The following is a 21180-nucleotide window of genomic DNA, read 5'->3' on the forward strand; positions in this document are numbered from 1 at the left end:
TCGGCAATTTCTGATCTTCGTCGAAGGATCTGATCCGTGGTCGTTGATCTCGCCATTGGTCTCCGTGCTCCGCCATCTTCACGACTCGAAAGAGAGAGGGAATGCCTGTGAGAGATATGGTGGTGGAAGAGGGTGGCCGCAGCGGTTCATGTTTGTTCGATATAAACTCCAAACATGTTTAGAGATCTCAGGCCATAAATTCAAACAGCAGGAATCGTTGGTTCAATCTAAACTCCACTACCACCGAGATCTCTAAACATGTCTCTTAGATTAGATCTGGCGTTCGATCGGTGATCCACTAGAAAAGGAAGATCTGTTTTAAAAATTGAATGGATAAAATAAAGGCAAAAAATACCTGCTAATAAAAAAATAAATTTGCACAGATAGTTTAAAAACACAATTTTCACAGATAAATTAAAAACATAATTTACACAGATAAGTGAAAAAAATTGAACAGATAGTCAAATCAAAAAAATTAAATAGATAAAAAAAATTAGATAGATAGTCAAAAAAATTGAATAGATAAAAAAAGTTTTGAATACATAGTCAAAAAATTTGAACACATAGATATAAATCTAAACAAATAAAAAAATTTGAATAGATAATCAAAAAAAGTCAACAGATAAAAAAAGTCAACAAATAAATTAAGGGTTAAAATTAGAAATAAAATGTCCTTCAAAACAAACAAAAGAACTTCTCACCAAACTATTTCACAAAATGTGGATCTCTCACCAATAAAAAAATATTCATTAGACTTAATGCCTTATACTCTCTTTTAAGTTAGACTTTTCAATAATTTTCTTATGTTATTATTATTGTTATTAATTTTTTATTCCTTTAACTTTTATGCACCAATCAATTGAATATATTACATTGATTTAATTTGTAATTTATAATATTTCATATTTATTATATAAATTTATATCTACTAACATTAGAATTCAAGTTGTTTGAGTTGTCCAAAAACTGATACCTAATTCTTGTTGGAATTTAATTCAATCTAACAAATCTAAAATTTAAAATTATACATTTTCAAGTATAAAAAATTTGGATTAAATTAAAATTATTTAGATAAGTCCCTGTAAGATAGCCTAGAAGTGACATTTGACTGTTATATATTAATCACTAATTGCCGGGCTAAGACCCACCCAAGTTACACCTGTAAGATAGCTTAGAAGTCACATTTGACTGTCATGGAGGATTCGTATGGGATGTGAATTTTTTTTTAATATTTTTAATTATTTTAAATTAGGGTTAAAAATTTTATTTGGGTTGGATTTTTAGTTTTTTTAATTTTTGTAAGAGAAAAAATCAAATGATTATAATTTGCTTCTGACATTTTGAATTGTTTTAAAGAGTTGGTTAAAAGTTGATTTTTTAATTTTTTTTATAATTTGTTTCTGAAAAAAAGTGTAAAAAATAAGATCACATTTGATTGTCATTTATTAAAAAAGGTTAAAAGTCAAAATTTAACTTTTATCCATCTTCTCAAATTAACCCTTTATATTATTAGCTTTTTAACTTATTTTATTTTTTTGTAATTATTTTAATCCTTAACTTCATTTAAGCCTATGCCAAACAAGGGCATCACTGCAAAAAAATTAAGGTTTTAGAGATCAAAATTTAGAGACAAAATTATTTTTTAGGGACCAAATATTTTTGTTGCGAAAAATGTCGTCATTATATTTTTAGCAACGAAAATTGGACATTAGTGATAAATTATTATCATTTTGGGGCCAAGTTTTTTGTCTCAAAAAATAACCATTTTTTAGACCAAATTATTTTATCTTTGAAAGTTTATTTATTAGTGATATTTTCAAAATTTTGTCGCTAAAAATATTGTTTTTGACTTTTCGAGACGACCTTTTAGCGACTATCTTCGCAACAATAGAAATTGATTACTAAATATCTTTTACAACAAAATTTTCACTTTTAAAATTTAAAAAATTTAATTTCTAAAACTCTTATATATATAAGGCATATTAATCACTAATTGCCTAGATAAGGCCCCTAGAAATCACATTTGATTGTCATTTATTAATCACCAATTGCCCCTTTTTTATATTATTAGATAAATGTGTCTGCATATGAATGTATCAATCACCAATTGTCAAGGTAAATTTGTCTGCATGTAACTATCATCAGTTAAATTCTTACTAAATAGCAAACGACATGGATTCAAATATTAAGAGCATCTTTTTATGGAGATGTTAGAATTGTGGGATTATTAGACCATCCACATTATTCTCAATAAATTTTGTGTGGAACTCAAATAAATAAATAAATAAATAAACTTGTGTCAAATTATAATTAAAAAATTATTATTTTTATTTTAGCTAACAATTTTATTTTTTTTGTATATATACATTATATCAGATTCTCCATTTTAAAATTAAATTTTTATAAAATATTCATTTGTATTAAGAAGCCAAAGTAGTAAAACAGAAGTTACTAATTTTGTATTGTTATTATATAGTTTCATATTCCTAAAAAGATATATACATATATATATATATATATATATATATATATATATATTTGTGACAACAACAGTTGTCTGGCTAGACATCCAAGCATGTATATTGTTTATATCAATGTTTGAAAACTCAGATTGGACGGATCAAATCAGTGACCGGGCCTAGTTCCGGTCTGAATGACCCTCCAAATCTGGACTATGCTCAAAATCGACTTAGAATTTGAAATCGGAAGAACTGCCCAGTTCAATTGGAAAACTCGACGAACCGGTCACAAGTCAACATAAGAACCAGCCGAGTTTGAAGATTTGAAGTTTCTTTCAAAAATATGTTGTGCAAAAGGCTTAAACATGGAACCAAATACATAAAAAGCAAGCATTCAAGCTACTAAGTCATCAACACAATTGTTGACAATGTAATAAGTTTGTATACTATATATTCAATATTATCTTATTTATTTTTACTAAAAATCAATATATAAAAAACATAAAATAAATTTTAAGAAATATTTTTTTTTTAATTGCTTATTAATTTTAATATCTATATGTTTTATACTTATAAATTTTAATATAGTTATGATATCACAATTCAATTCTGATTCACCAGCGGTTGAACCAGTGATCCATCCGCCCGATCACTTTTCCAATTTACTCACCGATCCGATTTTCAAAACATTGGTTTGTATATATATATATATGTATGTAGTTTCATATTCTAAAATAAAAAATATGATGGTGCAACAGCTGGTCATCGACCAGGATGTTCGGCTGGATGACCGGCAGGATATTCGATAAATATTGTATTTCATATTAAAAAAAATAAAGGCCTCAACCAGTTGTCCGGCAGGATGTCCGATCGGATGACCGGCAAGATGGGTGGTCACTATTAAGAATAAATAATAAAATATTGTATCACATGTGAACAGTATATCATTACATGTAGTGATGTACTACAACAATGCCAAATTTAATATTGGTGTAGCGAAATTGATGGAAGAGTGATTTTGAAGCACTACAAGAATTAACACTTTTGGCAACAAAAAAATTGATCGCTAAAAGTCTATTTTTGGTCGGCAAAAGTTATCCGCGATCAATTTTTTTGGTCGCTACTTTGGTCGCCAATTGAGGGTCGGCAAAAGTAATTCGTGACCAAAATTTTGGTTGGTCGGCAAAAGTTGAATTTGCCGACTAAATTTTTGGTCGCTAAATATTTAATTACCGCGACTAATTCATTTTGTCGCTAAAACACTTTGGTCGCGAAAAGTGAGATTTTCCCGACCAAATATCTTAGTCGCCAATTGACACATTTTGCGACCAAAAAGTTTGGTCGCCAATTCTCACATTCAACGACCAAAAAGTTTGGTCGCCAATTGTGACATTCCACGACCAAAAAATTTGGTCGCCATTTGTTACTTTTCGCGACCAAAATTTTTGGTCGCCAAAAGTGAGTTTCCACGACCAAGAGCTGTTTTGGTCGACAATAGATGTATTTTTTGCGACCAAAACTCTTGGTCGGCAATTGTTATTTTTTGCAAAAAAAAATTATTCTGCATCATTCATGATGGGTATCCAGTCTTCAATTGTCATTTCTCTAGGTCAACTGCAATGCATCTTGCAGATCCTGAGATGGCCTTCATGATGGGTATCCAGTCTTCAACAGTTCCAAGAAACCCATGGAGAAACACAAGTACATTATTCTGCGTCATTCAAATTAAGAAAGAGTGATAAAGAATAACCACACCTAACTCAATTTCAGTATGTCTAACCAGTGGTGCTGCAAATGGAAAGCCATTTTAACAAGTGAAAAAAAGGGAAAGAAGTTTTTTAGTTACAGCTGCTAGGTATACAAAATGTGGACAGATAACCATGCAACATAGACATAACTCTTCATGTATCAGTACAAAAGATGACATAGAGAAATGTGTAACTCACTCCCCCCACATTAATAGAACTCTAATTTTTTCCACCAACTATGTACAAGAAACCAAAAGAAAAAAAATGCACCCAGGAACTATTTGTTTTCCATTATTTGCAATTAATCATGTGCCAAATTATCTGGAATTACACAGGTATTAAATACCCTAGAGCTTTTTGTGCGAATTCAATGGATCAAAGACTCCGAAGGATACAAAATATTAACATAAAAATTAAAATTCCAGTGCTTACTTCATTGCTTGATCCAATCTGACGTACATTGATGAAAAAAGAGAAACCATATGCATTAACTGTTAACTGGTATTTATGAACTTCTTCCCCAGGAAAATTTCAAAGGATGACCTTGTTGTCGACTTGAAAGTTCCCCAAGAGACGGCCAGCATCATCAACAGATGCTTCTATGAAGCCACTGTATGGATTACGACAAATATTCAGAGGTTCAGCAGTTATATCTTCTTTAAGCCAGCCGTAATTTCCAAGACCATGTGCTATAGAAGGGGAAGGTTCCTTGTTCATTACCATACATATACCTGCCTTTTGCAGCTCAAGATAATATGAGAACTGGACATAAGCTGACAAACCTAGGCTACTCTCAACTGTAGCACTAACAACACTCATCTTCCCCTGCTACTGAGCCCATCTTGCCATCAATGCTGCATTTTCAAAACCCCCAACAACACTTGGTTTGATAACCTGACAAGAGTTATAAAATGAAACCAAATTAGGTTTATATTTCTGACTTTTTCCCCATTGAATATAATTCATGTCAAAAGATGAATAAATAATGATGGGGAAATTGTGACTGAAGAATTTTAACAGATACAGCAGTTTGTCGTGGTAATGGCTTTCATGTTTCACAGATAGAAAAGAAATAAAAGGCACACTATCGTAAGCATAACATGAGTTGAGATGAGTTTAATTACTAAAGTGTTTTATGCATCTTGTCCTGATTGAGGTATGCAAGAAAACCTCCAAAACAAAATTTTCATTCAATTATATGTGGTTTAAAACATATGGTTGGATTTTTTCACGAGGCTTAGAAATTGAACTTTTTGGATTGACAGCGACTAGTGTATTGTCTGATGAGGCATACACGATGATACGTATTACATGCTGCTCGTCCCAATAACTAACATAAGAAAATAAACTTCCACTTACGACAACAACTACTCCTGAGTGAGTAAACTTTGCCAGCATTCCAAGAGAATTTTCTTGGACATTTTCAATGGTTTCATCCAGTGCTACAGGTAACCCAGTTTCTTCACAGAATTTAATTATATCTTCTTCATCCTGAACAGGTTCCTGAAACAGAGTTGCACAGAGACAGCTAAATAACTAGAAACCTCCAATAAGTTATTCAGAAACTGTGTCAATGAAATACTAATAGGGATCAATGCACTAAAAGCAGTTAAATAAACACTCAAATGAAGATGAACCACAATAATAAATGGTCAATCTGGTAATATGTGATTACCACAAGTTAGTATTGTGAAGAACTAAAAATATCAAATTTTGTGTCCTGTCAAATTAGTATTGTGAAACACTTATCAGAGTCGTCTTCCCACTGCCAGTTCTTCCAACAATATCAATTTTGTGTCCTCCTTCAAATGTACAACTTATCCCACGAAGAACAAGTGGTGCATCAGGCTTATATCTGATCTGTTTTGACATCATGTATATATTTCTCAGTCAGTGTGCTACTATCCTTTGTCAGTTTAAATGCGAATGCACAAAAAATTTACCTGCAAATCTTGAATCTCCACTTTACCCCTAGTCAGCCAATATACAAGGGATCGGTTCTCTTCTATCACTTCTGGAGCTTCACTTGGTATGTGCATATATTGGTTGAGCCTTTCCACATAAATTATGTAATTTGCTAGAGTGCACTGGTTTTGAATGGACATAACAAAGGACATGTTCAATAAGAGGCCATAAGACAAGGCCATTCCAATAAATCCTGCAAAAATAACACGAGGTAATGAGAAACATCATATGAAAGAATCAATTGCAGCCATTATATTTATTATTCTATTAATAAATTTCCAACATATTTGCAGTTTATAGAGCAGCCACACTAATTTTTTCTTGTTCATATCTATTTCTTGTCTTTAATATTAGTCTATGACTATCTATTTCCACCTTACTTTCTCTTCTTCCTTCCCCTTATGTCTCAACCCTCTACATATCTGTAAATTTGAGATTCAAAATAATAATAATTTTGATTCGGATGCACCCTAATTTGTTTGGGATATAGCAATAATAAGAATAAAGAAAAATTAGATAAATAGCCACCAGAGCTGAAAGTTCCCGAAGGGAACAAAACCATGCACTGATGAGGAGAGAACAACTGCAGTAAGTGTTTCGAGCTGCTGGATCAGCCACTCATTTGCTGCAAAACTGTGGAAAAATGGAGTAGCATTTACATCAATGAGGTCAAGATTCTTGACAAAGAACCGATCTTCCTCCTCAAAAGCTCTTATTGTCATGGATCCTGCTATGGACTCAGCAAGATGGTTTGCTACCAAAGACTTGGTTGTGCCATTGAGCTGCATCAATTCTTTCGCAGTGGCGAAGTAGTATCTCTGTGAATAATGCAAGTTTCCAACAATTTTAGTAGTTGAGATTTGAGATTTAACACACACACAATGACAAATCCACTCATAAGGAGGAGGAAAAAGAATGAGGAAAAAGAAGCAGCAAGACACAAGAATTATCACATTCTGCTTTATAAAGTTTCTGCAACATTAATTATATTTAATTTGTTTTTCTACTTCAATTGATTCATCAGTTCACATACCGGCTTATGCCCTCCACCAATTCACTCAACCACTTCGTATTGATTAGGGCTTGAAAAAACTCAAATTATAAGTTTTGAATCGTACGTCATATGATTTTAAGAACTATGATCATTAATAACACCAATTGCCAAAAAAATCCTAAATCTCCTGATTGTCAACGCTTGCTTACTAAATTTCATTTCATATCCAATTGTCATATTACGTAGGAGATTTAAATAGCAGAAAATATTCATCGTTAAAAACCTCCTAAGGATTACCTGTAAGTGAATTGCAAAAAGAACCATTGGTATGGAGACAAACAGGACTAGCCAAGTAACAATAGCTAACACCGCAAGATTAGAATACGCATTTGTGGTAGCCCCAACACAGAAGATAAAGCTAAATGCAATATCAAGATCAACAGTACTCAAATCAACTGACACCTACATAAAAGGAAAAAAAAAGTGAAGATTTGGAAAGCTAGTTTCATGAATATCCTTGATATGCCAAAACACAATTCATACTTAAGTGTTGGAGACACTTACTCAACTCAGTATCCTTCCCAAAGGTGTAGAATCATAAAATGACATGGGCACACGAAAAAGGGAGTTTAAAAAAATTTATACAGAATGATATGTCTTATATCTAATGAGACTAGTATTTTATGGTCTTATATCTAAATGGGTAATGCTATACAAACTGACTTTTTATACAAATGATGTGATACCAAAATCGATCATGAATTTCCTTCACAAGTTTCGCTATCTATTAAATGAAAAAGCACAAAACTCATCCCTACCTATACTCCAAAACTTATCTATGTAAAAATGCACCTACAAACTTACTATAGGGAAATCAAGTAAAGCAATATTACCTTCGAGATCATATTACATGTTATATGCTCACACAAAGTGCATAAAGAAGCTATACAGAGCACAGATGTGAACTACAAAGTTTTTGCATATGTGCAACATGAGACACACACACACACACACAGAGTTACAATATTATGCCTTCTGATTGTGATGACGCCTGGATCACTTCAATCATGTTTCTACATGAAGTGGGAAGCTGTATACTCGGATCTTAACAGGGTGGGGCAGTCACGGATGATTAAACAGTACTCGTTAGCTAAATCAAAAGAGGCAAATGAAACATACTTCAGGGGATATTAGAAAGAATATCCCAAATTTTCCTTGAAATTATAAGGGATATCTACAAGGTTAGGGTAATTTTCTAAGAATTTTAAAACCATACAATCCATTTTCAAGACAAGAACTAAGAGCAAGGCTTCTCAAAAAGTTAACAGTACATATCCGCAGCAAATTTACACATCAGAACCAAGCTAATACAAGTTTGATCCACAAAGTAAAAGAAAATCATCACCATCAAGCACTAAATTACGTTCTGTACAGCACCTGAGATTCATCAGACAACATAGGACATCTGAATTATCAATAGCTATATGAGGATAACAGGAGAAATCAACACTTCAAGTTCCATGAAAATATTTTCAAAATCATTCTGTAATCTTCTACATCCTAGCAAGCACTGTCAAATGCCCAGAGAACAGCATGTTCTTAAACTCCAAATGCCCAGAGACATGCATGTAATAGACATCAAATGCCCAGAGAACATATATATGCCTGTGAATCACAATCCATGCAACTATGGTGCTGCTTGGTGCAATTATATTTGTGACACCACTTAGACGACAATCCTCTAACCAAATGACTCAATTTAGAAAATTTCTGAACCAAACATAAAATTGCTTAAATAGTACGTTACCTTAACCAGGTATTAAGATATTGCTCCAACTCCATCATTATAAATTTATATCCATCGCGAGTCTAAATAGCAAGCCCATAAATCATGTCATGAACTATCCACAATAACATGTTTGATAGAAAAGTTCTGCATAAAATATATAAACTTCTAACAGTTACAAACAGACATTATAAAACCTTATCTTCATTTTGTTGGTTACTCGCAGAATGTGGGCTTCACACACCCATGGAAAAAAAGTGCATGTTTGATGTGTTCCCATGATAAAAACTAAGTGCTTGCTTTTTTCAGTGGGATAGTGACAAGGAATAAAAAATTCAACATTTTTGCTCAATAAGTTAAAAATGGTTTATCCCAAGATGTTTAAAGGGCATGAAGGCAGACTTGACAAACCACCTTTTTCCTTGCAAGATCAAATTTGATCTCTGTTTTCTTCTTTGGGGTTTAAGCATAGCATAAATTGAGTTTTCAATTTGTTTGTGTAATGCTGTCGGGTTGGAGTTTGGGATTAAGAAAAGACTTTGGTATTTAGCACCAAAAACAATTTTTTGTCGTTCACAGAGGAGAGATGAATCTCCAACAAGGAATTTTATTTTTCTATATACAAAAAAAAAAAAAAAAAAAGCTTCTTATTTTTGAGTTGAGAAATTTATTATCATCAATGCCGTTGTTAAAAAAGATTAATCTTTCTTGGAATTCTCCTGTTAACAAACCATAGTTCTGTTTTTCCTCCATTCTGCATCACTTGAAGAAGATTAATCTTTCTTGGAATTCTTCAGTTATCAAACAATAGTTATGTTTTCCTCCATTCTACATATCTTGCCCATACTTCTCCATTTGTTATCTTCTCTTTCTTAATAAAATTTTAGGAAAATTTACCCATAAGTCCTAGTTTCTGAAAAGTTGAACCATTTAGTCCTAAAAGTTTTCTTATGCTCCATTTAGTCCCATTTGCAGATCAATCTAATGATCGAAACATTAATTTGATGTTCGAAATCTAATATTCGAAACATTAATCTAATGTTTGAAACATTGTAATGGGACCTTTCAGTCTATAAAAAAAAATTTAGGACTAAACAGTATATAAGTTATTAATTTGGGATTTATTGGTGCATCCCCCAAAATTTTATCAATCATCAAAAAGAAATCAAGTTCATTTTTAAGCTGTTCCCAGCAATTATTCACGACATTTTTCGGAACCATCCTAACAGATTTTCAAAGAAACTCCCTATTTTCTTCATGCTAACTATCATGATCACTACCCAAGCCTTCACCCAGCTAAATAAACTAACCTTGGGAGCGAGTTAACATCAACAAGAAAATGAAGCAACAGTTATTAATAAATTATTCTCATTCAAAAGAGATACCTTTAATGTCCTAAACTGCATCATGTGACCAAGAATACTCATTAGCCGATTAACCAGCTCCTTCGATATTTTTCCATCGCTTGCCTGCTGTAATCACCAGACAATATATATGAATTAATTCTATCAGATTATTTTTTCAACCACATTAAGTTTTGCTCATTTCCTTTGTGATTTTTCTTTTAAAATTCTTTCTTTTAGAGTAATTTGATTTCAAAACCAATGAACTTATTTATAAATAGTAGAATAAGTTGAAGACAATATGCAAAACCCCAAGCTAATTTCTAAATCAATAGACAAACTTACTAAACAAACTGATGTAATCTGAAAAATGAAAATTTTGAATCCAATAGCCCTTTTTTCATTTCTTCTACTGAAATTGCTATTGAAAATTAATGGCTAATTCATTCCAATAGCCATTCATTTTTTTTTTCTTGAAATTAGCTTGAAAATGAAAATTTTGAATCCAATAGCAATTCCAAGGTTCATTTTTTTTTTTGGAGTAATGCTGAACAAACAAATTTAAAAACAAACTGATATAGGTAATGAGTTGTTCCTATTATGTATTTAAATTCAATAGATCCTATTTCAAGTTTCAAATCTTCACTTTTGTAAGAAAATTCTGTTTGTATATCATCTTCTCATAAACCAAACAGACAACTGTATACAGACTAACCTGATCACTCCAAAATGCTCGATCGCACAAACTGGAACCCAAGCCATCGATCAAACTATCTCGACCCCTCGAATTTGACCCGATTGATCGGGTTTGATCCGCAGAGAGAGTGATTTGGTGAGAGAAAGAACGAGCACAGCGAGAAGAATGCCGAGGAGATCAGCAACAGCGTCTTTGGCGGAGGCTCCGGCCGACTTGAAGAAGCCAAGCTCATCGGCAACCTCTTTGGCGGCGCCGGCGGAGAGGGAGATGATGGATCCGAACCAGATGGTCCGACGGCAGAGGAAGGAATATCGAGTTAGGGAAGCGAGGAGAGAGAAAATAATGGTGATAAAGAAGCAGAAGAGAATGTGTTGTAGCTTATTCGGGGACCAACCACTTGTCCCCATTCTCCATTAGAGAGAGAGAGAGAGAGAGAGAGAGAGAGAGAGTTGGAAGGGGGTAGCGGTTTAGGGTTCATAAATGGCAACACTTAGAAATGGCGACCAAATTTTATAAAGGGCCATGCTACATCCCCAAATTTTAACCCCTCCCCCCCCTAATCCCCCTAAATTTCAAGCCAAGGCAAAAAAAAAAAAAAATTCCCCAAAAAGACGTCGTTTTGGGGATTAGGGGGATTAGGGGAGGCTTTTTTAGGGGGACAAATCATTTTCCTTTTATAAATCGCGACCAAATTTTTAGGGAGAGTGGCATAAAACGACGTCGTTTTATAAATGGCGACCAAATTTTTTTTTATCGCAAAAAATTTTCATTTCCCCCCTCCATATTTCAAATTTCCCTCCCAAACTTTTCGCGACCAAATGACCAGATTTGTCGCAGAAAAGGTACCTTCGCCGACAAACTTTTTTAGTCGCCAAATCTCAATCAACGGCGACTAAAATATTAGTCGCTAAAAATACAATTTTTGCGACTAATTTTTTTTGGTCGCCAAAATGTAACCTTCCGCGACCAAATTTGAAGTTGGTCGCCAAAAGCAAACCAATTTCTACGACTAACTCATTTTTGGTCGCCAAAATGTGACTTTCTGCGACCAACTCATTTTGGTCGTCAAAAATAACGATCATTCGCAACTAATTAATATTTTGGTCAGCAAATGTCATTTTTTTCGACCAAAATTTTTTTGATCGACAAATGTGTAAATTCTTATAGTGAAGCTTGCCTTGCTAATATAATCCAAAAACTATTATAACCAGTCTGATGTGAATGTTCTTTGTGTATTATATAATAAAAATAGGACCCAATTTTGTCTGAATTCATATGGTCTAAATTGATCGCATTTGTTCTCAAAAAAAAAAAAAAAAAAAGTAACTTACATGTAGATCCTAATAGATAGACTTATTGTCCAATAGGTTCTGTGAAAATTAATAGCATTTTTCATCAAACGTTATTAAAAATGTCACTATTTATTAATTTTTAGCAACAGTTTAAAAATTTTGTCACAAAAAATATCACTAATTATAAGTTTTAGCGACAATTTTAAAAAAAAAATAATCTAAAAATAACGTTATTAATTTTCAACTTTTAACAATAATTTAAAAAATTTGTTTGAGAAAAAATATTTGCCAAAATTCTCCACAATGAAGACGAGAAACAAAGGCCCCATTTGGTGTAGCTGTTAAAACAGCTTATAGATTATACCTTAACAGATTATAGATTATGACTTTAATCAGAAGTTGTTAATTTGTTTGGTGTAACTGTTGGATTATAGATTTAAGTTGCTAAGTAGTGTTTGTTGAATAAGCTGTGAAATAACTTTTTCAATTAATTTTTATTTTTTATTTGTCCACATTTCTCATAAAAAATAATAATAATAATCTATAGTCCATTTGAGTCTTTTTCTATTTTTAAAAAAATAAAAATAAAAAAAATTTAAGAGTATAACCATAAATTAACATGTCCACAGCATAAGCTGATAATCAGAAGCAAGAGGTGAACAGCTTCTCAGAATCAGCTTTTTTAAATTAGAATCAGAAGCTGTTTGAAATAAGTTTAACCAAACAGTCTAAAATAACTTTTTCAAAGCTAAAAGTCATAAGTTGGCTCTGAAAAGCTGAAACAAACACCCCCAAAGAAAAAAAAAAAAGATATGGATAACACGTACAAGTAAGAAGTGAGAACATGAAAATAAAAGAAAATCTACACGTCATGAAAAATGCCAAGAAAATTATTTAAATTATTTTGATTTATTATGTATGTTTAATTTTGTTGACTTGGGATCACAATGTAAATAAGTCTTGATCATTCATTACGAATTTTCGATAAATTTAAATTTTTTTTGTTTAGATCTCTAAAATTACTCGAAAGATAATAAAGCACGAGTCCAATCACTTCCAACTTCGAACATTCTCCCACCTTAAACTTGATTGAGGAAAGAAGCCATTTTTTTGAGCAAAATCACAGCATTCTCACAAGTAGGGTTAACCAGATGAAACACATGGCCTTCATTAGGTGAGTCCAGAATCTCCAACACACCGCCCCACCCACTCTTTCCTAGTGACTCATAATAGAACAAACCCCCATCTCTTGCCCTATCATTCTCCGCCACGCAAACCAGCACCCTGCTGCACGCTAGCCTCGACAATCTCGGATCCACAGCCGGGTTTATCCGTGGGTCATCCGACCCGGTTGTTGTCGGATACACAAAATGCCACAACTCATGAAAATCCCCTTCTTTGTTTGCAAAACCTGTTGGAGAGCTCTAATAAATGTTGGTGCACATTTGAGCAAAGGACAAAATTAGAATTATAAAACACAAAACTTTGTGCTCATCTCCACCATCTAGCTCTATATATTTGTGTTCATTCTCACCAATTTTTTAAAAAGCGGAGTTATATAACAATTATAATAGTAGACGTTATTAGTTACATCCACTTTTACAATGTGGTGGAAATTCGTTTGTGTAACGGTTGTAGCAATGTTATATAACGATTATAATAGTAGACGCTATTTGTTACACTCACTTTTATAATGTGATGGAAATTCGTATGTGTAACGACCGTAGTGCCGTAATGGCCGCAATGACCCGTTACACATCGTTATACACTTTTATAATATTTTAAATAACTTCCTTTTTAAAAATAAAAATAAAAATTTATAATAAAAAAAGAATGAATACTCAAGTAATTTAAACCCAAAGATAAAACATTGTATGGATTTTTTTTTCTTTAAAATTTTTATTTCATTATATTAGCATGTAAAATAAAATATATATAAATAGTGGTTATATTTATTTTTATAATCATTTCATTTAATATTTAATTTTAAATATTTTTTATTATGTTTTGTCTAAAAAATATCTTTTTAAAAAATAAATAAATCAGTAGCTCAAAAATAATTTTTGTTTACGGAACAATTTTTATTTTTATAATCACTTCATTTAATACTTAATTGTAAATAATTGTATTTAGTTAGTTGTAAAGTGTTGTCTAAAAAACTGTCTTTTGAAAAAAATCAATAGCTCAAAAATGACTTTTGTTTATGACAAATTTTTTATTTTTATAATCATTCCGTTTAAGAAAGTTGAGGAACTTTTCATCCACTAAGATTTGCCTCAACGTTTCTTCTTCTTCTCTTTGAAAATTTTCTCTCTCTAAAAAAACCTCCACCTCGGGGCCTCACCACTGGCCAGCCGGCCGCCGCCTTTGGCCATGGCGGTTGGCTGGCCTAGCTTTTCCTCTTGTGTTGTTGCTTTTTCTCCTATTAATCTTGAGCCCCCTTTTGTTTTTCGGTTTTCTCCTTTTACAGATCTAATCTCTAGATTTGATTAGGATGCTGTTGTGTCCTTTCGTTTTTGTTTAGGGTGTCTGTTCTCTCAGGTTTTCTTTGGGGTCTTTAGCTGTGTTTTCCTTGGGAGGTTTTAGATCTATCTTTGCTTCGGCCATGGTGTTCAGTTTCGGCCATGGATTTCGGTTTAGGGTGGCTGCGTTGATCATGGGTGGGTTGGTTCAGGAACTTCATTCGGGCACTTCCACTGCGAGCGGGAGTTTGAGGGGTGAAGGTTTCATAGTTGTTTAGGTTCTTCATTCGAGCGCTCCGTGCGAGTGGGAGTTTGAGGAGTGATTTCCGTTCAAATCTTTGGTGGTTGGTGCTTTTGTTCAGTTAAGAGGTGAATGGCGCCGGGTCTTCTTAGAGGGGACTGCTCAGCGTTTGTTGGTAAGGATCAACTGAGGGAGTTGTTTGGCTCCATTTCCAGAGGCAGAGCAGCTCCAACACCAGCGGCAGTAGAGGAGGCACCAGCAGCTCCATTTCCAGAGGCAGAGCCAGTGGCTGCTGAAGAAGAACCTAAGGAGGCCGCAGCAGCTGTACAGGAGGCACCAGTAGCAGTTTCCGGCGGAGGTTGAAGACGAGAGCTAGGATTTTGTTGAGCCAAGGAGGAGTAACCAGCAGGGTTTGCAGTCATGGATGGTTCTCGGCAGCAGTAGGCGTGGGGCTCAATGTTTTAGGTGTCAGTGCTTTAGGTGGTCTTCGGCAGGTGTGGGTGTTCTCTGTGTTTCAGTGTTAGGTGTGGGGCTCAAGAGTTTGAATTGTAATTTTTTTGGGTTTGTTTTGTTGTTTTATTTGTATTTTAAAATATATTTTGTGAGGCTAAGGGGTCGGTTGTAAAGACGTGAGTAGCAGTAGTAGGAGAGTGAATTTTTACTCTTCGAATCTCTCTCAATGCGTTTTTTTTCTTGTACCTTTTAAATTTCTTGTTTTAATGGAATTTTTTCTTTGCCAATCAAAAAAAATAATCATTCCGTTTAATAATTATAAATATTTTTTATTTAGTTAGTTCAAATATTGATCAAAAATAATTTTGTAAACATTTAAAATCAATTATTTTTAAAGTCATTAACTATTGAAATAAAATGTAAAAGTTCTTTTATAGTAATTTAAAAATATGAAATATATTGGATCATACTTAAAAATTAACAAAAATTAATCAAAATTTATTTAAATTCCAATAAATGTGATTTTGAAAAAACAAAATATGCATATTAACAATTTTTTCAAATTGTTCCAAAAATAAAAAAATTCACGATTTCGATTATTATAACCGTTACGTTACGGCTTTTACATCTTGCAACTGCAACCGCTTTTCGAACCCTTGGCCTAGTGGGTGCAACTTGGGGTCTATAGGTGTACTCTCTTTTAAGTTTCAGGTTTTAACTCTCATTAGAAGTAATTCGTTCCTTGGGGCTACATCCATAGGCTATGTCCCAAATTTTTTCGATTCACGTGAAGGCGTGCTTTGCGTGGGTTCCGAGATTAGTTTAAATGCGCATAAATTAACTCAAAGATCCGATCATAAAAAAAATAGATCAACAATTCAGTTTAAACCCCAAAAAGTTTATTTTTTGATGACTATATATGATAACATTAATTTTGAAAAATTCTCCATCATTTCAAGGGCTGATTCAAACCCTTTTTTTCTTTTTCTTTTTTTCTTCTTTTATTTCTTTTTTTATTTTTTTTAACACACCCGAAACAAACCGAAAATTTTATGAACCTAAAAAATTCACCAGAAATTTATCAAGAATTGATGACAGTATACATTTAAACTTCTTGTTACATAGTCACTCTTTAAAAAAAAAAAAATTGATCCTAAATTTAAAATTTTGTATTATTTTTTTAAATTTGTAATATTACTGAAAAACACCTCAAGAATTATTATCTACTCTTTTAATTCTCTCACCTTAGTTTTTACTTTTATTAAAAGTAACACACTATTATGCTCTATAGCCCTATTTGTTAGGGGATATAAGGAGCGGATGCAAAGTATAAAGTGGGTTCTACAAATTTTTGTGTCTCTTTATATTTCGTGTTTGGTTTTTCTGAATATAGGAAGTCTGGATAGTATATAATGCAATATGTAATACCAACTCCCCTGGTATTGTATATCTTCCATCATCAGATATAAGGAATCAAGTCAAAAATAATTACTCTCCTCTCATTTCACCCTATAGTATATCTTGACCACATATAATATAAGTGATATCACAGTATATATCATTCATCTCATATTCTACAACATATCATATCTAATCTTTATCTTTACGAGCAATGCTAGGTATCATGAAAAAAGTTTTATGAAAATAATCATGAAAGTTTTATGATCCTTGGATTACACTTAAAATAAAGTACCACACACTAATCAAGGTAATCCAAAGGTCACAAATCTTTCATGATCATTTTCATGAAAAAAATTTCATGATCCCTAACTTTTCTCTATCCTTATAGATATCACATATTCTCCTCAAACCCTTATATCTAATCCGGACAATAGAGGACCCTATATGGTTTTTGAATAAATTTTTAATGACTTAGTTCAAATGGCTTAATAATCGTAAACACTATTTTAATCCGGTAACACCTACACTAAGGAAGGAAAATCAATTTTAACTTATCTAACTTTTCTATCATTGCAATATTTTGGGTGTGTTTGGTAACGTTTACGTTTTCAGTTTATATTTACAAAAATTTTATAAACTGATTTTTGTTTATTTTTTGTTTATTTTTAGAAAAACATAAACTACAAATGCGTTTGATAATTGACAAAATGTTTAAAAAATTTTAAAAATATAAAAAAGAGTGAGAAATAGCAAGTGGTGGCAAGTGGCGGCGGAAGACAATAGTGGAAAGTGGTGATGGTGGTGGTGGGTGAGTGGGTGGGTGACGGTAGCGGGTGGTGGGTGGTAGCGAGTGGGTGGTGGTGGTGGTGAGTAGGTGGCGGGTGGTGGTGGTGGTGGCTGGGTGGGTGACGGTGGCGGATGGTAGCGAGTGGGTGGCGAATGGCGGGTGGTGGTGGCGGTTTGGTGGTGGGTGGTGGGTGGTAGGTGGTGATAGTGGGTGGGTGGGTGACGTTGGCGGGTGGTGGCGGGTAGGTGGCGGGTGGTGGTGGTGGTGAGTGGGTGGGTAACAGTGGCGGGTGGTAGGGAGTGGGTGGTGGTGGTGGGTGGTGGTGGTGGTAGTGTGTGCAGGTGGGTGGTGGGTGATGGTGGTGGCAGGTGGTGGATGGTGATGGCAGGTGGGTGGTGAGTGGTGGTGGCAAGTAGGTGGCAGGTGGTGGTGGCGAGCGGTGGATAGTAGTGGCAGGTGGATGGCAGGTGGATGGTGGTGGTGGTGGTGGTGGTGGCGAGGGGTGGGTGGTGGTGGCGGGTGGTGGCTGGTGGTGATAGGTGGGTGGTGAGTGGTGGTGGCAGGTGGTGATGGGTGGTGGTGGCGGAAGATGGTGGTGGAAAATGGTGGCGGGTGGTGGCTAGTGTTGGGTGGTAAAAAAAAAAAACTCAAAACTCAAAACAGAAACACATTTTTTGTGTTTTCATTTTTTGGCCAAATTTATCAACTGAGACCACTGATTTATAAATCAAAAATTTTACCAAACAAGTTTTTATTTGAATTTTTTAAATTTTTATAAATATAAATAGAAAACTAAAAATGTAAGTGTTATCAAACGGCACATTTGTATTTACAAGTTTCATGCAAATTTTATTTGTTCAACTTGGTTTATGCATTAAAATTTGTATATCATAGGAGTTTCAAACAGAACCTGGATTAATCAAACAAGCACCCAACAGCCTCATTCCCGCCAAATCATCCGGCTCCACTGCCGCTTGCACCGCCATGTTATGTGCAATGTTACCTCCGGCGCTGTCTCCGGCGACAAAAACCCGCCGAAGATCGGCGCAGTCATTGAGCCAGGGCTCAGGACCTTGTCCATCACAATGTGAAGCTACCCATTTGAGTGCAGCCCATGAATCTTCATAAGCTACAGGAACAGGATGTTCTGGAGCTAGTCTATATTCGACAGAGACTGCGATGACATTAGCTTCGGCGACAAGAGAGGTAAGGTGGTTGTGGTATGTGGCACAGAAGGCAGATCCATAGCAAAAGGCTCCGCCGTGGAAGTAGATGAGGAGGGGGAGCTTTTGCGGTTGTGGGTTGGTGGTGGGTTTGAAGAGGCGTGCTGATACGGTGGTTTCCGGCGAGATTAGGATGTCTTTGGAAGAGACACTAGTGTCGGAGTGTGTGGAAGGAGGAACCCTGTCGGTGTCGAATAACCGCTCGACCCGACCGTCTTTGTATGCTCGGAAATATGAAGGAAGCTCGAATTCTACTTCATTTTTGGTTGACTCCATTGTTGAGACGATGAGAGAACACGATGATTAGTAAGTAACGTTTGTGGTTCTAAATATAAGACAATATATGTTAGTATTTTGAGGGGAAATTATTGGGTAATCCGGGAACTCCAGGTCATCTTACGTGGTGCTCCCAGTCAATCAGAATACTCTATTTTGCCATGGTGTCAGTAGGTCCCATCACATTGACAACTCAGTAGCTCTTAAATTAGACGTCAAGTCTGTTAACTTCTAAACAAGAAAAAAACGGAAGTGGAAATCGTGGGAAAGCAGTTAGATAAAGAATCTCAAAAAATATTTTAACCCCACAAATTAATAAAAATATAAAACAAAAGTCAAACCCTAAAAACCTAATTCCATACTCTCTGCCAATTCATCATTGCCGAAAAATCAAAAAAAGAGGAGAAAGGCAGTAGTCCGGTCCTATTTTCTGACACTATGCTAAATGACAAAGTGATGAATGGTGAAGATTTTCGAATCGAAGAAGGTATATTTTATTAATTTTTTACAAAATATTCATGATTTATGGCATATTTTGTGATATGAGATTCGATAATTATTTAGATAGTTTTAAGATGGCTTATATTGATGATATTTATGCTTCGTTTGTTTGATTTTTCAGATATTATTTTCTAAGGTGATTTTTTTTTGGTTTGTTTTTAATGAATTTTTTATATGATAATCAATTTTTTTTTATATGATAATCAATTTTTTACAACTATGTTGCCAAGTGTCGATGTTGTAAACCAATTTAGTCAGGTAAATATTGACACAATTCATTTATTTATTCAAATGACTTCATTTGTTAATATTATGATATACATTTGTTGTTCTCTTAACAAAGCCTTAATTTGTATAATGTTTTTAATATGTTGTTTAGAAAAATGATAGTCACACAGAGAAGCTACAAAAGTAAGATGGGAGCTGTACATGCGGGTTGCGAGACTCACACAAAGCAATACTTTGAAGGCAGCTAGTGCTCAAAGAATGATATTTTGGAAGTATGATCAAGTGCAAAGAAAGATTCAAACAATGTTTCTAGGGAAAGACAAAATTTTAATTGAAGTTGTGTTTTTTTGTTTTTTCTGCATTTATGTAATGGAGCTTTATATATGTAGAATTGTTTTTTTATTTCTTTATAAGATTATAGATGAAAAGACTGGTTGAATTTTATTACTTGATTATTGGTTGTAGTAGTGAATTGAGATGACATTCATTAATAAAAAAAAAAGTTTAAAAAGTGAAATGTAACTCAATAAACTAACATGATAGGCTTTACATCAGTTTGTAAAGAAAAGTTCTAATTTTTATATGTTGAGTTTCATTCTACAGAGTCTGAGACTGATATATGATCATTGGTTTGGCTTCACAATGATAGGTTTTGCTTGAATTTGATATAAATTCCATATCTCATTTGCATGATGCATGATGCGTGATGACTATTCCTTTAATTTTGACAAGCAACTTTGCTGCCATTGCTGCATAAGAGATTACAAGGAAGGGATGCCATTGCTGCCAAAAATGTGAATGAAAGGGATGTTTAAATGTAATTGAAGCATTGGTTGGAAGTTTACTTGTTAAAAGGGATAGATGTGTTTGGTGTTGTATGTTTTTGTTAGATTAACAGATTTTTAGTGGACTGACTATTGAGTTTTTTTTACAAGCTTAATGCTATTGTAATTGGAAAGGAGTCTCTCTATCCTTTTTCTGTTTCTATCATTGTTGTAAAAAAGAAAATTTGTCCTGTAATTTTTTTTAACAAATACTGTAAATACATAATAAAAAATTTAGCCTTTGTTTTGCAAGAGTGTTCAAGTAAGTTTATTTGTTAAAAAAATTTAACCTGTTTGGAACTTTGGAATTTGACAGAATTTAATAAATTTTACATTTAAAAATATAATTTGAAATGTTTGAAGTGAATTGAATTTAAAATACCAGATCTGGAGGAATTTTAAAAGCAAAAACAGAATCTCTACAAATCCTTTTGAATACATTATTTTTTTCATTTTGAAATCTCACATCTAAAATGATTTGGTTCCAAACAATGTTGAAG

The 21180-nt window shown here is 33.7% G+C and overlaps 2 protein-coding genes across 3 annotated transcripts; both read right to left on the reverse strand.

Moving 5' to 3' along the window:
- Positions 1-4519: 4519 nt before the first annotated feature.
- On the reverse strand, positions 4520-6351 carry LOC114259123 (protein PHYLLO, chloroplastic-like). 2 transcript variants are annotated; one of them, XR_014360268.1, is made up of 4 exons: positions 6151-6351; positions 5567-5710; positions 4939-5101; positions 4520-4817 (listed from the first exon to the last, which is right to left on the reverse strand). XR_014360268.1 is itself a non-coding variant. In XM_082913504.1 (3 exons), the coding sequence occupies exons 1-3, from the start codon at positions 6322-6324 to the stop codon at positions 5036-5038; spliced, it is 384 nt and encodes a 127-aa protein (XP_082769630.1). In that variant the 5' UTR covers positions 6325-6351; the 3' UTR covers positions 4520-5035. The 2 variants fall into 2 exon arrangements, 1 of the variants encoding a protein (XP_082769630.1); XM_082913504.1 differs by having other exon boundaries at positions 4520-5101.
- Positions 6352-13192: 6841 nt separating this feature from the next.
- LOC114288754 (putative carboxylesterase 2) lies at positions 13193-19133 on the reverse strand. Its single transcript, XM_082913505.1, has 2 exons — positions 18539-19133; positions 13193-13695 (listed from the first exon to the last, which is right to left on the reverse strand). The coding sequence occupies exons 1-2, from the start codon at positions 19125-19127 to the stop codon at positions 13364-13366; spliced, it is 921 nt and encodes a 306-aa protein (XP_082769631.1). The 5' UTR covers positions 19128-19133; the 3' UTR covers positions 13193-13363.
- Positions 19134-21180: the final 2047 nt, after the last annotated feature.

Source organism: Camellia sinensis, chromosome 2, assembly GCF_055761805.1.
Source record: "Camellia sinensis isolate YWXY chromosome 2, ASM5576180v1, whole genome shotgun sequence".
Classification (NCBI taxonomy): Eukaryota; Viridiplantae; Streptophyta; class Magnoliopsida; order Ericales; family Theaceae; genus Camellia; species Camellia sinensis.